Source organism: Chelmon rostratus, chromosome 1 (assembly GCF_017976325.1).
Source record: "Chelmon rostratus isolate fCheRos1 chromosome 1, fCheRos1.pri, whole genome shotgun sequence".
Classification (NCBI taxonomy): Eukaryota; Metazoa; Chordata; class Actinopteri; order Chaetodontiformes; family Chaetodontidae; genus Chelmon; species Chelmon rostratus.
Window position 1 is genome coordinate 12,295,260 of NC_055658.1, and position 23,547 is coordinate 12,318,806.

Sequence of the window (23,547 nt, forward strand, 5' to 3'; positions counted from 1 at the left end):
ACTTGTTGGTTGTGATGGGAAAGTAAAAAAAGAAACCCCAAACTCTGCTCCTTCCAGCAGACTAAAGCAGATAAGTGGCTTGCGGGGATAAACAGGAATTATTTTGTGTAAAGTTAGGTAAACTAGGCTTCACTTAACTTTCCGTGCACCACCCATCATGTAATTCCTCATGATACTTGTGCACAAGATTCGGGGGGAATTATGGGTGTGGATATTTCATGCGTGCTGTCATTGACTGCTCGGCTCGCGGCTGCTGCTGCTGCTGCTGCTCTGTGCTCCTCTTGGAAAAGTAAATCTTAATGGTGTTGACTGCCATCCTGCCACAAACTGCTCCCTATAAACTTCGCCACCCCTTTCCTCTCCTTTTCACTGCTGTGAGGAAACCGATTAAATTGACAGAAAACCCTCAAATGCCCCCTAAACCTCTAAATAACCCATATAATGCCATCACCGCTCCTGACTCTGAAATGAGCCCGTGTGGATTTGCATCTCTTTGCTGTTTCTGTGCAGAATTTCACGCTGAAAAGTGCTTTCTTCTAGATAAATTGTGTGCATTGATTGGCTCATGTAGTTTAAGTAGTGATAAGCTCTTGATTGAGTGGCTGCTAACCCTGTAAAAACACTTGCTACTGTTTATAACTGCACCTCCGCTGATCTCTCTGGCAGCCTCACACAGCTAAAAGGTCTCCAAGTCCAAATGCATTGTGACATTGGAGAGATGTGAGTCGTTTCCTTGATGGATTCAGATTAATGTAGTGAAATACATTAGGTGAGGTGTAGTCGATCACAGAGCATGATTTTAGAACTTATCTATAATTGAGTGTGGGCTTGAGAAAAATAACCTCCAGAAATTCCAGGAATCTGAGAGAGCGAGATGTTTTCCATGTAATAAGAAGTGCCAAACAAGCCCTCCAGTTTAGGTCAGTATGCGGCAAGTCAGAAGTCTTGACACCTCGACCAAACAAAGCTGTTGTCTGTGGTGCAGGAAGTGGAAATAGTTCTGGGAAACATTAAAAAAAAAAAAAAAAAAAAAAAGCAAGACCTGGGGCGCTTTCAGGTTGTCTTATCTGGGAGAGTTTGAATTCCTCCACGTGTGCCATCGCCTGCTCTGCTCCCTCCTCACACGGGGAGCTGATAGGGTCTCTGGCAGCAGCCCTGCATGCTCTGCCCAGGCACGTCAGGGAGGCTTTTTGCAGAGTTTTGGGTCGCTTTTAAGATGTTTTGATTGTCCCATATGTGTGCAGATTGCTTACATTTGTTCATGGTGGAAAACCTGAGACCCGTCACTTGTTGAGGCGATAACGCTTTGACTCAGATCTTCTCTTGGGATCTTGGTGTTTTGGTTTTCTTGCTCCACCAAAGCATTTTTTTTACTTGTGCGCTGCTACAAACACAATCTCTGTATGTTTTATGATCAATCTGTTGATCGTGTCATATTTTTTAAGCAGGCCTGTTGTTCATTCAGATTTGCCATCATGTGCTTCTACTTGTGTGTCTCTTGGATGATTTGTTGGTCTGAGAGTCAGTCCATTTCACCAGGCTGAAATATTTCAACATGGACTGGACCTGGTCTCCAGACTGTGATACCCTGATTTTTCCTCTCGTGCAGGGATGTCCAAAGTGGGGCCCGCAGGCTGAATTTGACCCACCGTGAGGTTTGATTTGGTCTGTCAGATATTTCTAGCAAAAGTAAAATTAAAAAAAGACAAGAAAAACTTATCATTTTTTATATCGTTTTCTTTTTTGTGAGGTTAAAATGCTCTTTAAATATGTGGGGTCCCTAAATATTAGTTATTTTTCATAATCTGAGCATGGTGGGCAGGATTATAGCCAGTCAATTAAGGGAACTTGAGGTCCTTGTACCATTTTGCATGTTGCCTAGGGCCCAGGATTAAGTTTGGGTTTTGACCCTCCATGAGAAAAAGTTTGGACACCTTTGCTCTGGCACCGCTGAAGGTTGACTTTGAGAGGAATGTCTCCATTGGATGGATTGCTGTGACATTTTGCACACACATTCATGCCTCCCTGAGGATGAACTGTAACAGCTTTGGTGATCACCTCACGTTTCATCTAGGACCACCAGCAGGTCAAAATTTTTATTTTTGTTTCGGTTGATGACCCACCTACGGAACTAATGACATTCTCATCAGCCTTTGTTATATTTTTTGTTTAGTGTTAATTAGCAAAGATTAGCATGTTAGCATTGTGCACAGCCTCACAGGGCTGCTGACATAGTTCTCTTACTGCTACAGGAAGAAAAGCTGCTTGTCAGTGTGGACAGTTGGCAGTTTATCATACAGATAATATAGAAGACAGTCAGACGCACTCACTTATTCATACCTTCAGGCATCTTTGGGTGTCAAATCCACCTGACTTTGGAATGTGTGAAAGAAAGTGGAGCACCTGAAAGAGAGCGTGCAAATGCTAAGCCCCAGTTTTTCCCTGTCATGTGTTAGCGTTGCATTGGAGCCACAGAGGTGAGCATTCCCTCCTCTGAAAAATCAATACCTGGTGATGTTTGAAAAATGCAGTAGGCCATTTAATACCTGTTCTGAGGCTATTTCAAATCCAAAAGTCTTTTCATCTTGATTTGAAAAAGCATTAAAAAACATTTCTAGCCCATTTTCCAAGTCACCTAATGCATCAGTTTCCTATTCAACACTGAGCTGTAGATGATAAAGCCTGTTTTTTTGCTTAGTTAATACAAGGTGAAACAAAACTTTATTACCAGTTATATTTGATGATACTTTATATTATTTAGTATTTTCTAGCAATATCATGCATTGATGTTACTTGTGTTGATGAAAAAGAGCAAATACATAGGTCACTTGTGGGAAATACAAGTGCAGCTTGAGAAACGGGTCATCCAGATGGTTAGAAGGGTCTTTGGAGAAATTCAGAACAGAGGTAAGTGTTATTAAAATGCCGTCCAGGCTTTTCAAACGTTGCTGGGTATTTGTTTTTCAGTGGAATGAATGCTTATCTCTGTGACTGGAATGTGATGGTAATACATGAGAGGCACAAACTGGGCCTGTCGAATTCCACACGGAAATGACAAAAAATGGATTCTTTCTCCCTGTGAGTCCAACATGGAGCAACCCGACTTCTTAGTTTAGTCCCATTTTAACCCAGACTCCAATCCATAATGTTTTAAAATCCCAACATTTAATCTCAATGACTCTCAGGTTCAGACCTTCAGGTGTGCATGTCCAAGAACCTGACGTGCTGCACCAAGAAGATGGAGGAGAAGTACCAGGTGGCGGCCCGGAGGGACATCCAGAACCTCCTCCAGACCTCCAGCTCCAGCCTTAAGTTTCTCATCTCGCGTAACGTCGCTGCTTTCCAAGGTAAGAGTTAACAGCTTGTGTGTTTAGGCATCGCTGTTGTAAAGGTTAAACTTCGTAAACGCGTGCTGAGACGAGAGCGTTGATGTTTACACCGATAATTGTGTGTGTGTCGATGTTTGTGTGTATTTCCCAGTTGCAGTACGCATTTAGGGGTTAGGGTTTGTGTGGGTGTTGTAAAAACAGTGGATGAGTCAGAGTGTGTGTGTGTGTGTGTGTGTGAGTGTAAGTGCATGCAGTGAGGCTCCACACCAGAGCAAACAGAGCTGGGTCTGTCCTCTTTCCAGATCTACCACTACACTCTGATCTTGAGATTAGATAGGCTGGCTGTTCCTGCAGCAGACCCAGGAGGAGGCTGTCTGTCAGGGATGTGTGCTGGGGCTTTTACTAATAGCCTTTCTTCCTGTTCAAGGTGTCCTGCTAGACTGTATCTTGATAAGAAAACCAAATCCTCATATTTACTGTACTGGAATGCAGTTATCCCATCATAAACTGGCTGCTGTCCATCCCCGCATTTGTTTTCAGCCTCGCTGTTTTCCGTTCCACTCCATCCTGTCACTCAGCACTGACTGACATTCGACTTACAGGCAACAACCCGCCTCTGTCTGTGTGTCCTCCCTGCCCAGAGTGGGATGTTTCTCCCACTCTAGCTGCTAGCTGTCATATGACGGCTGAAATGGCTGGGCTACAAATGCAGAGCTTATGACTTGAATGTGCAGACATATCATTAGGCCAATTCCCTCTAACGATGCCTCTCGGTTTAAAGACGTGCTGTTATCCTCCTCCTAGACTCAAATGATTTATAGGAGAGTCGCGCGTGATCACAGTGTTTTCGTTGCGGTTTGCAGGGGCAATGCCCGGTTTTTGCCATCAGATGTTTGAATCAGGCTCTGAAGCTGAACTAAAATACCCACCATTTATGACAGTGTTTATGAAGCATGCCGCCTTTTAAATATCATTAAAAAAGTTGCAAACAGTTGGAGGAAAGTTGTTGGAGTGCGTTTTATTTTTAAGGATTTATTTTATGAAATATTGTAAAAAAAATCTCACGAGAAGAACAAAACATTAGTTCGTGTCTCAATGCTTTTTGACTTCACTACCCTGTCTCACATTGAAGGTGATCTTGAATAAGAGGTCACAAATAATGTCGTTTTTTAAAAGGCTTAGTAATTTCCCCAAACATCTAGTTTTTTTTGCAAATATTACTGGAGTAAGGAGTGTTCTGAGTATTTTGTTGGGGACTATTTCCAGCAGTGGATGAAAAAGGAGCTCTAATGAGTATTTACAGCAGGACAGTGTATGTGGGATTGACTCAAGTGTAGGAACATGTCGGTCAGCGCAGCAATGTGGCTCACTGATGTGTTTTTGATCGTTTTTGTGCAACAATGGAGGACTGTGGCACAGAAAACACCAGTAAGCTAAATGCGGCTTTAGCTACACAGACAATACTTTTTAGTAGGTTTTTGGTCTTTCTGACAGGAAAAATAGCACCAGTAACAGAGTAGGAGCTGGTAGGTTCGTCAAAAAGAAAAAAGGCTGTAGGAGCTGGTAGCTGTTGGAAAAATCCTCACAAAATGAGCAGCGCTCTCATGGTTTCGTGTGTGGAATGGCAGCCAGTGTGCCCTCCTGCCAAAACAAACAGAGTTCCCTGTCAACATCGGCTCTCATCAGTCAACAAACATTGGCGGCTGCCTCCAACATCCAGGCTGCAAGTGGCAACAGACGCTCAGCAATTTAAGTCTTGTATTTGAGTCACAGCAGCTGTGTAACTGCTCTGAATATTACATTAAGTTGTTATGTCATGTTCCCAAGGTGTCTTTGTGATTTACTCGATCACAGTCCAAAGTAGGGCTGTAGGTACGAGTTATTTTCATTACTGGTTAATCTGATGATCATGTTCTTGATTTATTTAATAATTGTGCGGACTCTTAAATTTCAGAAAATAGTGAAAAATGCTCTACATATTCAGAATGCCTCCTTAGTCCACCCCCCCCCCCCCAAAAAAAACAGCAAACATTCACATTTGAGTGGCTGGAAGCAGAGTTAACACCACGTTTGGTATTTTTGCTTGAAAAATGACAAAAAAAAAGTTGCTTTCAGTTTTATGTTGATTGGCTAATTGTTTAAAGATGCCCTGCGAAGGTATCTTGTAAACAAACAAAATTTATGTTTACATTCATTTTCCCCCCGCAAAAAACCCATTGTGTGTATCCATGAAGTCTAATGTGCTGAGCACATTTCCGTCCTCATAACACATTTGCAAAGCTGATTTATAACAGTTTAAATCCTGAGTTGTTTGCCATGGTGTTTGTTTGCTTGCATCTTCTTCGCTGATTTTGTTGGCACATTACTTTGTTTGTTGCCACCTGGTGTTGATCCGGAGAATTGCATTTAAAAAGCATTCGTTTGTGTGTGTGATATAAACCAAACAGGGACCCACTCGTTAAAACGTTCCTCCATAGCTGGTGGCCAAAAACTCAGACGCGGTTTATGTTAATCAATTAATCTGTGCATGAAAGAAACGTGCAGTACAAACTAAACTATTCTTCTCCACCTGTTCAGTATTGTTTGTCTTGCTATTGAAGTAAATCTGTGCTGATGAAAGCTGATACTTGTTCAAATGTTGATGCAGACTTTTTGACTCACAGTCAACAATATGTTTACACACACACACACACACACACACACACACACACAGAGAGAGCCACCCACGTGGCATTGTTCTGTTTGGCCGAAGAGGTTTTAAGAGCCTTTGTCTCATGGAGAAAACACACTGTGGCACCATATGTATGGGAAGCACAGAGGGACAGAAATGTCTGGCAGGTTCTTAGGTCTTAACAGAGTGGAGGGAAAAAAAAGAGCTATTTTACTGTTCATGTGCAGACATAAAAGAAACACAAGTGAAGCATTTAATCCGTCTTTCCTGACTAGTCAGCGTTCAATTATGGTGAATTAATATGAGCGAATCATTTGTTTTTCATCTTGTGTGACTGTGAGTTTGATGTTGGCTGCTTTCAGATTACAATGGGAATTAAAATGGAAGCGGGAAAGGGCCAGTGCCTTCTACGGATCATCCTGAAATTCCAAAAACATATTACATCTGCTCCACCATAAACCCTTGTGTGTAGTACAAGATGAAAATAGACAGGAGGTGGGTGGGTTGGGGTTTTGCAGAAAAACAAGTCCCTTAGTTGTAGTCTCCAGATGATTGGCAGCCTGCACTGTAATTTGAGAGACAACAGAGAACAAGCAGAGTGTATAATGCATTACAGCCACAGACAGGAAGAAGGACGAGTTAAAAGGGGGCAGGCTAATGTGGTCATTTGTTTTGTGCAAAGCCTTCAATTAGGCATCTTTATGTGATGCAGCTGAAGGGAGAGGGGGGGATGAAGAAATTAGAGGAATGTAGATGGATAACAGTCTGAAACACTCAGGAGACACTGAGGAATTACGCCAACCAATAAAATGCTATTTAAAATGTTTCTTTCCTGGGGGTCTTGATGCTCATATTTTTGGGCTTGTAGTGGGCCACAGTTAAAAAAAAAAATGTTCAAGGGCATCTTTTATGTAGACAAAGCGCTCAATACTTTAACATAATGACTAACACAAATAAATGAAAACAAGCACCAGAGCTGTTAATTATGAGTAGAGCTTCAAAGCGCAGCTTATCCCGCAGTAATGGTTCATTGCAGCTTTTTCTTTTCTTCAGAGAAATGTCCTTAAATGAACCTGACCACTGCCTTTCAAGTCATTTCACAGCCAAAAGATAGCTGGGCAGCTGGGGTGGGAAAAAATAGGAAGAATAAAGACGGAGCTGATGGCATGCTGTCAAGCAGACGGCCTTTGAGTCTTCCTGCACGTCACTTTCTTCTCCCCTCCTGCTCCTGCTCTGTCAGTAAGTCTCTCAGGATTGCATGTTTTCATTCACCCGTTGTGGGGTTCCTGCACGTCGTCTGCACAATGCACAAATATGCAGCCTGCTGAGCGGGGCTTCAGGGGAGATTTTTTTTTCATCCCGCGCAGGTTTGTCTTACATCCATGGCAACCAACCTGTGCAATCCCAGCACCCCACGAGGCTGGAGACCAATAAAACTCAGAAACCCACTATGAATCAGCTGTTGAGATGCCTCAGAGAGTGTCAGAGGAGGTGCGTTCAAATCCTAGCAAAACGGTCTGAGATCAGCAGATCAAAGGTACGGCCTCCTCTGGTGTAGGGATTGAGGAACTATTTGAAAAGCAGTGTATTGCCTTGTGCTGACTGCAAAACTGGAGGATACTCCAGCTTCTGTAAATAATACAGTCAGTATCCTGCCTTTTGCGGTGCAAGAAGGAAAGGATTTTGTTATAACTTGGTCCCAGTCAGTCATGGTCCAACTGAGCCTATAAAAATATAAACTAGTAGTTTTGAACATTTTGCTTTGTGACCCCCGCAGAAGAAAAGTTTTGTTATTTTGAGAAATAGGCTTTCTTGCGGGGCGTTAGATGAGAAGAGCGAAACCACTCTCTTGTCTGTCAGCAGCCAGCTCGCTTAGCTTTTCATAAAGACTGGAAATAGGGAGGAACAGCGTGTTTGGCTCTGCCCACAGATCACAAAATCCAGCGAGCAACAGGTCAAAAACGCTCAACAATATGCACGTTTCCCAAAATGTCGAGGTTGAGACGATGGGAGGGTCGATACCGCTCTCGTATCGGTTTGTTAAGTATTGCGCTAGAGTCTGAAGGTGATTAGCCTAGCTTAGCATAGCGACTGCCAACACATCTAATGCTAGCTAATTAACACACTATATCTCATTTGTTCTGTCATACACAAATGGAAAAGTGGCAGTTGTGGTTTCACCGGGAGTTATGTGCTGCAACCATTTCTCTCTGTGCGCTGTGACTTTCCTGGAGTTTTTCAGAGAATTTGTTAAGATAACCAGTAGATACTCTAACCCAACTGCTGCCATTTTTACATTTCTGGACACACAGTGGGTCAATTACTGAGATTTTGTAGGTGTATTTTTTTAATCTTTGGACAGAGCCAGGCTAGCTGTTTCCCCTTTGCGTCCAGTCTTCATGCTAAGCTAAGCTAACCACCCCCTGACTTTAAATCCATGCATGCACAGACATGAGAGGGTTTTGTTCAGGCTGAACATTCGTCAGAATGTCATGACATCAAATACAGCTTTGCAAAACATAAAAAAATAGAGACAAGATAGCAAAATGTGTTGATTTAATATCCCATAATTCATCTTAAAACTTCTACCAATATTACATGACCACTTGATGAGCCAGTTGAGACCGGCAGTTGTAAATCTAATGCTACTGTTCCTCGACTGTCTGTGGCATGAGGCTGTTGTGGCCATTAACACTCTGCGGCTTGAGGGCGTCCTCGCAGTCAGTGTCTCATTTTGGTTTTCAGCCTGGGAAGAAAAAACAGTTCCAGTCCACATGAGACGCAGGAATCCAGCAGACGCAGCTAGTCGGCCTTTGCGTTTTTATTTGCGCTGCTTCTAATTGTGAGCTACTGTTTTGCCGGGCACACAAGTGGTGCTGATGAATGTGAGATCAAACAGCCAGGACTGAGTCAGGACTGAGTGCTGGTTTCGTTGAAGTGGAACGCTCGTCTGTTGTTCTCAGAACTTGCTATTTGCACTCATAAATGCTAATTGTGTGTCTGTTTACCAGCTTTGAAAGGATCCACTGGCCATCTTGTACTCTTTGAATTGAAAAAGGGGACATAGTTGAGTGGCAGCGGCCCCACAGCTTGACTGAGTGGAGACCACAATCGGCCATCGAATTAGAACAACTCACTCTGTGCCAAACAAGGAGGTCTCACTTGGGGGTGGGGGGGTAAAGTTGATTTGATTGCTGTTGATTAGACAGATGATGTTTTAAAGGTTTTTGCAGCATTTTTCCTTTCAGTGCATAAATTCTGGTTGTGTAAAGTCCACTAAAGTAAGAACTCAGCCGGCTAACGCCCATATAATGTCACCACAACATCCTGGGTTTGAATCCCGTAAAAGAATATTTTTGATTTGACTGAAGAGTCAGAAAAATAACAAAGACATCGTGCCACGGACAGTCAGCAGCTTCAACTCTGACCTCCAAATATGCTGCCCTGTGAGGCACATTACGACACTGTGATAAATTTAATCTCTTACAAATTTGGCTGCAGAATTCGTTTTGTGCAGCCCTGTAATGTATAGCTGTACACTGATCAAACCAGAACTTATATGTCACAAGTAAACCATACATGTACAAAACATCAGCCTTTCATGAGCTTAGAAAACAGCATTTTTTCAGCTGTCTTTGGACATTTAAATCTGAATGAATCCTCTATAGCTGCCTGAATGTAAACACTGTTTTGTTTGAAGAACTAAAAGAATGAGTTTGTCTCATTATTTATGTCACCAGCGAATCCATTTCAGTCAATAACAAATTGTGCTTGCTTTACCTCACACGTGTGTCGCTCAAAACCTGCCAAGTCTATAAGCCTGCTTTAACCCCCAGAGCAAAGTATAGTCTTATATTCATTTTTGTTGAATGAAATGACCACAAACCCAGTGTCAATAGGGGCACACAGCAAATTTTCAGTGTGCTATTCTGGTCCTGACTAGAGGCCATGCTGCTTCTTACACCCAGCATGGTTTGAACTTAACAACTGACATTACTACTGAGCTCTTGCTAGTAGCGAAAAACATAACAAAACATTCAAAACACAGTTTTTATTCATTATCAGTTAAGTCTCAGGTAAAGCTGAAATCCCCAGTGGTTTTTGTTAAATCCTTATTTATCTGTTTTGTCAAGTGGGTGAAATCAGTGGGTGGGACACTGAAGTCAGTGCAGTTTATTGTGGTTGAAGATGCTCTCGTTAATCTGCTGCTGAGAAGTTGAAATCAGGTTTGTCTGGTTTATGATGACAAAATCCTCTAGCTGCATCACTGTGAAATATGGGATGCTGTGTAAAACATAAATAAAACAGCATGTGACCACTTGCTAATCATTTTTGACATATACTCAATTGACAACAGTACAAAGACAATATATTTAATGTTTGCCCTCATCAGCTTCATTGATATTTATTAATTTATGCTTATTCTGAATTTGATGCAGCAGCACGTTTCAAACAAGTTGGGACAGGAGCAACTAAAGACTGGGAAAGGTAAACAGGTTGATTGGTAACAGGTGATAGTATCATGATTGGGTATGAAAGGAGCATCCTGGAAAGCCTCAGTTGTTCACAAGCGAAGATGGAGCAAGGTTCAACACTTTGTGAACCATGAAGTTGCATAAAGAATGTCACTACATGGACATTGTTTTTGCTCTGGTTTTATTTATGTTTCGCAGAGCGTCACAACTTTTGTGGAATCAGGGTTGTAGCTGCTTCAGCAATCTGAATCCTGTACAAACACCCACTGTTTACTTTAATATTCCGGTGTGATCACCAGGCTGCTCTCCAAGGGATTTAGTGCAAAAAGTCATTCTAAAAGCGGTGCTGCAGCAGCCACCACACTTACCTAACTGCTCCTTTGCATTCCACATTTCTCCAAGAATTTCAAGTTCAAAACAGTAATTTCTTACCAAGGACAGATATTGTGCTGTGACCAGTCCCGAGCAGCACTGCATCACTGACTACAGTAACACAGTGTTCTCTTCCAGTAAACTTTCTATGTTGGTCACAAATTGGCCGCTCGCCTCCGTCAGGGGAAAATATGCAGCTTTTTATAGGACTCTGCATTTTAGGATCTTTTGTCTTGAAAATGAACATTCTTCATGTGAAATGTCCCTCAAGAAACACCAGGCTGTCTCACACAGAAGCTGCTTTTTGTCTTATCATGTCAAAAGTTATGTTACTGGTTATGAAAAAAACAACTCGATGCTACAAACACAGGTTTTACATTTTGATTGGGAGCCAGCAGCATGGTAAACATACAGTTGTTGTAAAGCAGTAGTTGTAGCTTCTCTCTGTAAAGTGACTGGAGGTTATGCACGGAATAACATCTCAGCAACGCATTGTTAGCCACATTAGCGTATGACTGTATGGATGACGAGGTCTGTCTCTCAGTTGGCACATTGGTCCGGACTGAAATATCTCAACAACTATGGGATGGATCGCCATGAAATTTTCTCACTTTGTTGATGCTCTACATTTCCTGTAGCACCATCAGCAGGTCAAAAGTTTTATGTATCCTGTGAAATATAGACAAAATTTTGCACAGATTTTTATGGTCCCTAGATGATGAATGAGTGTTGACCCCCTGAACTTCCCTCAAGAGCCACCAGAAGGTTGAGATTTGTGGTTTTGAGTGAAAAGTGCCTGCGGTGCACGGGTTGCTGTGAAAGTTGGGACAGACATTCTTGTCCTCCTCAGGATAATAACTTTGCTGATCCCACACATTTATATAGACTGCTGTCCCCAGATCAGTACTTTAATTCATTCAGTACCTCGATTTATGGTGAAATACAAAACTAATGACATGCCTGTAAGCCTCCGTTGTACTTCTACTTGGGTTTAGTGCTGATTAGCAAATGTTAGCATACGAACAAGCTAAGGTCACCATGGTACACATTATACCTGCTAAACATCAGCATGTTAGCGTATTTGTTGTGAGCACGTTAGCAGGCCAGCAAACCATTAATCCCTCAATCCCTGCACAAAAAGCTGCGAGTGCATCTTGCTAGTGTGGGAAAGTTTGACTCTTAGTAACAATACTGCTTCCATCCAGCCAAGCGAGCCCGTGTGATGGGTGACAAATACTTGCATAAATTCAATATATAGAGTGTTGGTCGGATTGGTTTGAAGATTTCATTGGTTGATTCTCACAGCTGGCCTTCGAATCCTTCCTAACCTGCTCTCTGCTCCTTTGTGCGGGACCTTTCATTTATCAGACTCTTTGTCCACCGGGTCTACAGCCGTGCCTTCTTTGTTGTCACTCCTACAAGAGGAGTGTGTGTGTGTGTGCGCGCAGCCATTGCAGGGGCCTCTCCTCGAGACGTCCACAGAATTTGGGCTTGGCTTTGTGATTCAAGGCTGGACAGTTGATCCAGGGGAGGACAGAGAGGGAAAAAGAATGCGAAGAAGAAGAATGAGCGACTGACGGAGAGAAAGTTGGGAGGATGCCAGATTCTATTGAAAGTCTTTGCATAGCGTTTGAAGTCAGAGGATGAGGATTTAGAGGGAAGCAGGATTATTCAGAGTCAATACCCCTCAACAATCCAGGCGTTTGGGCTGCTGCAACGAAACAACGCAGGCTGACCGACCGCGGCAGCTTTTCCCTCAGTCTCCTATTGCAGGTCCTGTGTCAGACATGCTGGTTGGCGAACCGTTTGAATCGTTCGACATTTTGTGCAATATTCACATTTGTTTTCTAGTAGATAGTTAGATGAGAAGATTTAAGTTGAATAGGAAGCTGCAGCCAGACGCCAGGCAGCTTAGCCGAGCACTGAGATCGGAAACAGAGGAAAGCAACTAGCCTGGCTCTGTCTAAGGTAGCAAAATAAGCCTACTAGCACCTCTGAAGCTCACTCATCAACGTGTTATATCACGTTTGTGTCACGTTTGACACTTTGCCGTGTTTCAAAGAGTTATGTGCCGGACTATTTCTTGTCTGGAAGCTGTGATTTCCTGCTGCCTCTGCTGGTTGTCTGGCCAGGAAGTAGTCTGGCACATAACCACAAAATTGTGCCATGACGTGTCCTCCAGGTGAACATGTTTCTTCGCTGAAACACAAAGCCTTGCTCTCGTTCTTCTCTTTCAGCTTGTTATTTTAATTTAATTTGAGTCTTTTGAAGCACAGGAACTTAAGGCCTGCAGACAGAGGCTTTATATTGTCCTTTTCCATAAATAACTTTTTAATACTCAGCATCCTCATCTGATGTTGCCCGAGAAACCCTTGAGAGCTTTTACAGTGGCAGACATGGAGCTAATTGCTGACTCTCTATCATTCTGTGTGTGTGTGTGTGCGTGCGTGCGTACATGCGTGCGTGCGTGTTCAGTTTACTGTTGCTCAGGAGTTCAGCTGACACACTTCTACAAATCCTGAAGTGCTGCTGTATCCCGGAGGTGAACTTCAGCAGTCACAGACACTTGCCAACATGAATCCACACTGACTTCTCCTGTCTTACATTTGTCTCTTTCACACACACACACACACATTCACACACATATCCTACACACACTGAACTGTAGCCACTCACTGCATGGAGATGAGCCCTAAAAATACACACACCAGTCAGCACTTTACGTTGTTTGTCTCCTGTGTGCCCGTTTGAAATGGAGATTTATGGCTTCTGGCTGTTGTCTTAGGGCCATTTTCTAGATTAGATGATACAGCACGCTGCTGCTGAACAGGAACCGTATCTTTATGACAGATTTACACAGTTTTTTTTCTTCCTTTTTATAGATTTACATAGCAATGAGCTGCATGGAGACCAGCAGGGTAATATTCCAGTGTGATGTTTGTGCAGCAGAGCTGACTTATTTACAGCTGTTAGCAGTGTAGAGTAAAGACTGAGCTGACACTCACGACTTTCCACACAAACCATGTTACTTTGATTTGGTGGTATGTTAAGTAAATGGTTCAGGGCCATAATAGGCTCTTTTTCTGGAAGGAGACCTCAAGTTAAACCAAGTCATTCTTTAAATAATTTAGATGTCCAGGCGCAAGTAAGGGCTGTGCTCGGGCACATCTGAACTGGGAAAAACAACTATATCACTGATACCAAGAGGAAACTGCTCACCACGAACACGCTGAAGTCTCTATGAAAGCATCTGTAAGACTCTTGGCATGTTCATTGGGATTGTGCTTCTCTGTTTCACCATAGTTGTTTGGAGAAGAGAAATCACTTCTTCTGTCAGTCAAGGAAGTATTTCCTGAGTAAGGCAGGAGTCTCCAGGGATTAGTCTGTAGTCGTCTGGCTGATGAAATGCTAAACACAGCAACACACAGCAACACACCAAGCCTACTGTCTGCACCCGCTCTCCCCTCTTCTTCTCCTCCGCCCTCATCCAGTCCTTCTCCTCTACATGGCAGATATAATGGCATAATTGTGCTGCTTATCACTAGTATCCTGGCATGAGTGACAAATGGATGTTGTTTTTACTGCTGGGAGTCCAGTGACTGATGGCCGGCTCAGAATTGCTGATGTTTGATCCTGATTTGTCCCTTGGAAATATCATTTTTCTGTACTTAGTTCAAACAGGATTAATGGGTCAGTTTTAGCATCACTTCGGTTTTTGCTTGTCTTTTTACATTCATGATGTGACAGTTTTTACATGCACGTGCCACCTTTCAGCATACTTTGAAATACGCTTATTCACTCCTCTCAGGCTTGTTCAGAACTGCATGTCAGCTCCAGAAACTGCAGTACAGAGCCAAGTGGTTTTGTTTGGTTTTGAGTTTATCATGAAACACTATGTATCACATGCTTTCAAGACACGACATGACACAAGTACAAAATGTAAAGTAAAATGATGCAGGGCTGAAAAGATACAGAAGTTTCCATTCATTAATCAGCAACAGAGACAGCATGTTCTTTTGTGTTATCTTCTTCATAATAACTTCGAGACTGTTTTTCTGTCTGTCACATAGCAGCACTGTGACTTGCATTTTTTGTTATTAATGTTATTAAGGCAGCAGGAAGACAAAAGAAAGATGCTTCCACCTGCTAATTTAAAATTAAATGGTAAATGAATCATAGTTTTACATAATTAGAGCTTAAAATCTGCAGTCTCTTCTCTACTGGAAACTCAGATTATTTTCCTTCCGTTTAGTCTGTTTTCAGGTGCAAACCAGAGCTGGTAAGAGCAGAACAATATAAACTTCTCATTACTAGTAACTCCTGTATGAGCTGCGTCAGAGAGGCCTCAATGGATGCCCTGACATAACTTCAGTGTTGTCTCAGACATGTCTGCTCCCTTTAACAAGCTAGCTTTGCAGGAATGTCGGGTGCCACTTTGCATTTATGCACGTCATACTCTTGATTAGGGGTTATTGCAATTAAGTTAATCAATAACGTAATGGCTCCTCTTATTCAGGCCAGTCAACGAGGTGGAATTACACAGCTTACCACTTTTAGACCCTTGAACCTAATGTTCCATATCTTCTTTTCATAAATCTAACGTAATTATCCAGTTCAGCGGAGTAATCACTGGCATGCTGTGTGCGTTTGGCTCCTTTGCCGGCATCGAACAGCTCCCACAGGCCAGCCACAGGAAACCCTCAGCAGCCTCACACAGAGCCACCTTTGAAAGCTAATGAAAGCTTTATTATGATATTATTATTTTCACTCTGCCCCTTAAAACTGTGGCAGCTCTCTCTCGCTGTGTGTGTGTGTGTGCGCGCGCGTGCATGTGTGTGTGAACAAGTCAACGTGTGCTAAAGCTGACCTGTGTTTCTACACATGCAGCATGTATGAAAGGATGTTTAACCTATACATATGAGACGCAGACACACACACACACACACACACACACACACACACACACACACACACACACACACACACGCACACTTTCCTACAAGAAGCACTTGTGCCCCACTTTATTGACCCTCTCTGCTTCTTTTCCTGAACGGCATATTAAAGGCTATGTTCACAGCAGAGCTCTGTGCTCTTTGAAGTGTTCAAGAGCTGCAACAGATCCTCAAATATTGACTTTTAAGCCTTCTGGAGGAAAGAGAGAGCAGTGAAGAGAGAAAGAGAGAGAAGAAGGGGAGGAAAAAGGTACATGCATGGAAAGACAGACAGGCAGACAGACAGATGGAGGGGGAAGCGGTGTTTGTTGTAGATCAGGTGGGTGTTGTCAGATTTCTGACAGGGGGCTGAATTTACTCAGGCTAAATATGTGTTTGCCAGCTGTTAATGTATGTAGGGAGGAGCGTGTTTATTGATGTGGAGGAGGAAGTACACAGAGATAAGGGCTGATGGTAAGCTGAGCCCGACTCCAGGAAAAATAGATTAAAATGACTTACGGTCTTAATGTGCCTCTCCTCTCCTTTCCTCTTTACTTCCCCCCATCCCCTACTCTCCTCTCCTTTCCTTTTCTTCCTTGTCATTTACTTTCTTTACCTCGCCTTATTTTCTTCCCTCTCATTCCCTCCCCTTCTTCCCTTCATTCTGTCTTTCCTTTCTCCTACTTTCTCCTCTCTGTGCTCCTTTTCTATCATTTCCGTTCCTTCCCCTCTGTCTCCTCTCCTTATCTCCTTTCCTTGCCTTTCCTTTCTCCCTCACTTCTCATCTCCTTTGTTCTTTCTTTCTCTCCTCTGTTCCTTTCCTTTCCTTTCCTTTCCTTTCCTTTCATTTCATTTTCCTTTCTTTTACTTTTCTTTTCCTGTCCTGCCCTTGCCTCTTCTTTCTTTCTTTCTTTCTTTCTTTCTTTCTTTCTTTCCTCCTTTTTCCTCCTTTCCTTTCCTTTCCTTTCCTTTCCTTTCCTTTCCTTTCCTTTCCTTTCCTTTCCTTCTCTCTCCTCTCCTTATTTACTTTCCTTGCCTTTCCTTTCTTACCCTCCTCTCCTTTTATCATTTCCTCTCCTGTCTTCTCCTCTCCTCTCCTATGTGCTCCCCTTTTCCTTCTTACCTTCTTTTCTTCTTTTTCTTTCCCTCACTTCTCCTCCCCTTTTCTTTCTTTCTTTCTCTCCTCTTTTTCCTTTCCTTTCCTTTCCTTTCCTTTCCTTTCCTTTCCTTTCCTTTCCTTCCCTACCCTCCTTCTCCTTTCTTTCTATCTTTTCCTTTCCTTTAATTACCTTTCTTTTCACTCTTCTTTTCCTGTCCTGTCCTCACCTCTCCTTTCTTTCTTTCTTTCTTTCTTTCTTTCTTTCTTTCTTTCTTTCTCTCCTCTCCTCTCCTCTCCCCTCCCCTCCCCTCCTCTCCTCTCCTCTCCTCTCCTCTCCTCTCCTCTCCTCTCCTACTGGTTTTAACTAAATAAATCACATTTCAGCGCCCTCCGTCCGTCTCTGAGAAACTCTGAGCCAGAACACACTTCTGTAACACCTCTGAGCAGGCGACTGTTTTCAGTATTGAAACAATGCCCCCTTTATGGGAACTGAAGACGGAAGGAAAAAGAAAACATCCCGGGGCTTTTTAAAACTTTTCTCAGGAACCTTTTTTCTCTGCCATCTGCAGGTCATGGTCAGTCTTGGCTGCTGGCAGAACGACAATCCAAAAGGCCTACGCTATATGTATTTCTCCCCCTCCTCATGCAAACATGCTCGCACATGCCCTAACACATACACACACACACACACACACACACATAAAAGGCCCAGTCTCACTCTGTGGTTTGTTTATGAATCAGAGCAGGCAGGTACTCTGAGCTCACTCACGCACACTGAATAACACTTCACCACAATCTCCTGCTAAATCGAGGCAGCCTGCCAGGTTGTGTGCGTGTTTGTTTGTGTGTACAATGACGCTGTCTTGATGCAAGGCCTGATTTATTTGCCTTATCTGTTTTCTTGTCACGCTCTTCATACATTCATCTGTTTTCCGAGCAGCCAGCGCGCTTGTCTTCTGTGTAACCAGGTATGGTTGACAGACCCTGAAAACCCTGGAAAGCTCTGTGTTGTGTCGTGTGATAACGGAGCTCACAAACTGACATGCTTGATGTGCGCGTGAAAATTTGTCATGCCAGAAAAGCTAAAATAAGTTTATTTAAAACTCTTATCAAAACCCTGACAGTGCTGCATTCAGTGGATTTTGGTGAATAAGTGCTTCAACGGTGTAAACCTGTACTTCTGCTTCTTGCAGAGATTACAGGAAGGTTTATTTTTACGTTCTATATCCAGCAGCTTAAGAGTCTGTTAGTTTGTTAACATAACTCGGTCAGACCAGACCAACTTCCAGTTTACAGTCTGTGAGGAAGGCGTGTCAGGTATTAAGATATTCCTAATTTATTACCAGGGAAATCTAAAGCACACATTTTCAGATTTATGTAGAGGCAGTGAAGTGAAAGTAAATTCTTGATGTTAGGCCATCACAGAAACTTTAAAGACTTAATCATGTAGAAGTGCATGTGGCAACACTTTATTTTATCCTGTTTTATTTCCCAACCCTTTTCCAAGAAGTTTCCCAGAAAGAACTGTGCAATTTTGGTGCAAATTCTAGGGAAAACAGAGACAGTTTTCAGTTTGTACACCTGCAATTAATCAGTTAGTTTCTATTAATTGCAAGCAGGACCTAAAGAGTCTTTGGTCAGTGCACAGCAGATCTGCAGAACAAAAATGTAGAAATTACTTATAATTAGCACAAAATTACAAAATTCTTTCTTGGAAACTTATTAGGAAATCGAGAAATCTTCAGAGCTGTCAAATAAAGCGCTGCACTGTATTGGAAGACGCTTGGATCATCTTTTGCTCTATCATACTTTTTTTCAGCTTTACAGATGTCAGTGTCAGAGCTTTTCGCTTTTCGCTTTTTTTTTTTTTTTTTTTTTTTTTTTGCCACTACAAACATTTGTGCAGAAAACACTGTCATCAGACTCCACTCTGGAACAACAAAGCGTGCGGGTGCTCTTTTCATCCTCTAATATCCCACAATGAAGACATAGTTTTGTGTTGACTGTACTGTCTGTGCCACCCTGCAAGTCATTGACTTTCATTGCGTGTCTTTTGCTCTGGGATGAGCTGAACCCACAGAGCCACTGACTCATCCTCTCTAGATGGAGAATGGCCTTTTCTGCAGCCTATCAGATGTCACTGGGCTCCTCTGTTGTGGCCACAGCCATTCAGAGAGGATGAATCACATTAATAAAAGCCATCTTTGCGTTGCTCAACAGCTCAGCTGAGGTCGGATGGTGGCATTTGAGTGCTTGGAAACCTGGAAACACGGGAGGCTTCAAACAAAGTGGCTGATATTGATGCGATCTGCTCACACATTGTGGGATGCACTGCAGTGTATAGTGCATTCACTGTATCAGCCATGCTTCTGCCTATTCTGTGAGTGTGTGAGAGGAGCCTTTGGTGTTTTAAAATGATCTTCAGCTACAAAGGCTCATCTTATCTCTCATCCCGCTGACTGATTCTCCTCTTCGATGACAAGCCTATGAACACACACACACACACACAGTAAGCAGCAAGCACTGGCTGGTTGATGCAGTATGTTATCAATACCTTCACAAACGCCTGTTAAGGCCATTACATGCAATACAGGGAAGCCAGTGTTATTTGTAAACCACATTCAATGGCCATGTCTCGCTGCTGTAATGATTGTGATAGACTCACACTATTGATGCTATGTTATACTTTCCGTCACAGAGGGTAAATTATTCTCACCGCTTGCACACAAGGTGTCAGTTACACACAATCTATGTTGACCTTGACATTTAAAATCAGTTAACTGTTCAAATGTGTTGTATTTAGAGTCACATTTTGCAGTTTGTAGGTGTTCAGTTGACGCCCAGAGCAAATCAGGATGACAAGCAGTGATAGAGGAAGAGGAGACTGTTGCACGCACATTCTGCAGTTAATCAATCCAATCAACCAGTAACGAGATCTGATATTTGAGTGCAAACAGGTGATGTGAGTATATGAGAATGTGTGTCAATCTGCCACATTGGCACCGTTTTATGTAACATTTTTTAAAATACTTTGACTGTACCTCAAGGTTTTACCAAAGTGCAAGACCATCATCTGTATCAGTTGTCTGCGGTAGTTTTTGGAGATGGTGGGCAGTAGTTGGAGGGAGCATGAAACAATCTTTTCGTCTGCGGCTCTGTTTTCTCCTGCTGAGCATCACACTGATCCAATTTCCTGTGTATTAAAATGAATGTCTCCCTCTGGTGGTGAAAGCAACACTCTGCACTTTCTTGTCAGTCCACATCCTCAACTGGCTGAGCCTGTATGTGCTAATTATACCATGTATTGTGTGTGTGTGTGTGACACGTATATGTATTTCATGTATATATGTAGTATAACTCCCACAGTGATTAATAAATGTCTTATATCTCCATGTGATGTTTTGATGTGTGATTTGCTGACTTTATGTCACTGTTCACCTCCCAAACCAATCAGATGCAGAGGGGCACACACACACACACAGAGGGAGATGGCATAATGAAGTGAAATAATTTTTTTTTCTAGTTTAGTGCCAACTGCCAGAAGCCCTGACCTTAAGTGTAACTCATCACTCTGTTTGCTACCCCTGTCACAGATAACCAGATCATCCTACATTAAAGAAAATGAGAAGTGCAGCAATTATAGGAGAAAGAAATAAAATGGGATCAAATTTAAAAGCCTTTTAGACATGGAGAAAAGCTCAGCCACTGAGGAATTTAACTGAAGGGGCTTTGTCATTGGTATATAATAGCCAATATATCTGGATGATGGCCAGCAATACTCAAGCTTTCAAGCATTAATTGTTCATATATCATGTTCATGTAACATGCCAGCCGGCAAGGGAGAAACCTATGCAGGTTGATGGGTGGCATGTTGTAATGGCTCTAAATGATGCAGAAGATATAAAGTTCTGCATTATTTCCATAATTTCTGCAACATTTGTCAGACATGGATACCATCCAAACCGGTTATATGTTCCCAGCATCAAAGTAGAATAAGCTGATATGTTTCCAAAGTGTGAAGCTAAATCCTACATGCATGCTAATTGGTTTAAGATCTTTTCTTCTGTTCATATGCTAAAGTATGGAATAAAATCCCATATCACATTAGAAATACTCCCTTCTTTTTGCAGTTTAGGCATTTATGCAGGGATTTTAATCTTCTGAATCAAAAGTGGAACCGTTATCTCTTATCTCACCCCTTGAAATTCTGTGTAATCAGCCTTTGTGTACATTTTCTGTTTTCTGTCAAATTCTGTATGCCTCTTATGATGTATTCACTTCCGAAAATAGATGGATTTTTTTCTTCCCTCGTATATGCAGAATGTTGTGTCGAACAGTCTTTTCTTTATGCGTTTTTTATTGTTCTTTGTCTTCGCCGTGTGAAACAGCAGCACAAAAAATAAACAAGCTAAATAAAAATTCCAGATATTTAGTTAGGAAACGTTATCAAATACACACACACACACACATGCACACACTCTCCACCGCTTCAACTCTTCACCTCGCGCTAAGTGTGATACCCGCCATGTGTCCAGCTGCTAGTTCACTGAAGCAGACCAGACCCTCAGTAAGAAGCCACTCCACAGTATGAGAGTGTTTTCTATCATGCCGGCTCAGCCTCTTCTCAATGTTCCTCCTGCCGCCAGTAGTGCAAACATGTCTGCTCTCCTCTTATCAGCCGGGTCATTGACACCCAGAACACACACGGGGGAAACAGGCACATTGTGGCATCCTCATTAGGACTGTTTTTAACAGACGGAAACACACCCAGAGGTCCTCTCAAAAGTCTGCAGAATGATCCTGTATAAATATAAGGAATAGATTATTATAAAAAATGTAAAGACCATGTAAATAATGGTGGATAAAGCTGATATGGTGAACTTGGTAGGACACGGCTACTTATTCACACAAGCAGCAGACACAGATTAGAACTAGCATTCATTTGGAGTCATGTTTGTGTCCACCTTATGAATGCAAGTCCAACATTCAGTCTCCTTTCAGTTCCATTTTTGGTCTCAACCATCTTCTAACTGAGATATCTGGCTCTTCGGCCGCTAAATGCTCCGCTATGTTCACCAGCTAGTTGCTAAGTGTGTTTGTCTGCTGTTTGGTGCTTAGCAGGTAGCATACAGTGAGTTTATCAAAGCTTTTTAGCTAAAAAAAGCTGCTCGAAAAGGCAAAGTTGATGAGAGAAATGAGCGTGAACCAAAACATTAAAGGTGCAATACAATACAATCAAAACGATGAGCTGAAAGACACTAAAGTGAAGGATTTTAGAGTCTTTCAGTCAGGTGAGGGTTTGTCACTAAAAGCGACCAATTTCCTGTAACATGTCGTTTGATCCAAATAACTCGGACTGTTATTTACAGCTTTAAAGAAACATTATCGGCTCCTTTCAGAGCGCCAGATAGGCTTGAACATTTCGGCCTCAAAAAGAAAAAAAACACACCTTCCTCTCATCCTCCTCCTTTTAACTCCACTACATTGATCTTTCTCGTTTTACCCCTCTTTTTTTTTATCCTCTCCGTGTGTTATTTCTGTCCTCAGGCTCACCCGGAGGCCTGGCCGCTGGTCCAGGCCTCCCGAGTGAGAGACGCTGCGTCGCACTCTCTCTTTGGTGAAAAATAATGGCATTAAAAGCTGCCTTGACTGCTAGCAGCTTCTTTGTGGGTGTTCCCCTAATACGGCAGACTTGTTTAGACAGCAGAATTACTGATCAGCTCATTATCCATGCCTTTTTAAGTTTGTCTTTTTGGAGGTTGCAAAGTGACATGATTTGCGTCCTAGGAAGCACAAGAATGCACAAATTTGTTTACTGCCCAGATATTTGTTATATGATTTGACAGGTGGGATTCATTAGCTCCAAAATCTACTTTGGACCCCCCCCCCCAAAAAAAAAAGCACGTGCTGTAATCCCTGTGGGACCCTTCATAACTGCCTGCTCTGCTTCATAGACCCGACGGCTGTAATAATCTCTAACTGTACTCTCTCTCCGCTCGTCTGTGTGCCTGTTTTCTGTCTCACTTGTTCACACAGACGCTGCGTCTGCCCTTTCACAGCTGCCGCTCTTGTCTTTGCCATTCTTTACACATTCTCTCTGTGTTTTTCATGCCGCTCGCTGACCGCAGTGCTTGCTGTGTAGGAGGCGCAGCTTCTTTTCTCATCCACGCGTCTTTGAGTCTTGTTAGACCCGTCACATTCACGTGGGATCGTTGAAGACCTGCCACCGGATTCAGATCCTGCCGCCTCCGGGTTTAATGCCGCCTGCTTCAGACTGCGCGCCCGAAGGCAAGCCAGACCCCTCTCTGTTCCCCCTCTCAGTCGCCCTCTCCAGGGGGCTTTCGGTCAATCTTTCTACGTCGGTGCATATTGTACAGCGCTCGACCCTCTAAGCCCTCATCACACTGGTTGCCCCCCACCCCCCCAGGCTCTCAGCTCCGGGCCTTCACCCCGACTATTGGCTCACAACTCATGACAAGCACATGATGTGAGAATGGCCATGGCTCAGGTATTAGCTGAGACAAAAACTGGAAAAATAAAGGGATAAGTGGCGAGCTGGTGAAGCATTTGTGCCGAGGTTATTCCTTCTTGTCTGGCGAAATATGTAGAGCTCGCTCATCAGATTCTTCTATCATGTTTCAGGGAGATCACACTGCAATGTGAAATACTG

The 23,547-nt window shown here is 42.7% G+C and overlaps 1 protein-coding gene across 1 annotated transcript in view; it reads left to right on the top strand.

Annotated features, from left to right (window-relative positions):
• The window catches only part of gpc5a (glypican 5a), a 124,906-nt gene that overhangs the window by 1,105 nt on the left and 100,254 nt on the right, over positions 1–23,547 (top strand). Inside the window, exon 2 of the mRNA XM_041943657.1 lies at positions 3,186–3,347. Within this exon, the coding sequence (XP_041799591.1) occupies positions 3,186–3,347 (162 nt within the window). The remainder of the gene's footprint in view (positions 1–3,185; positions 3,348–23,547) is intronic.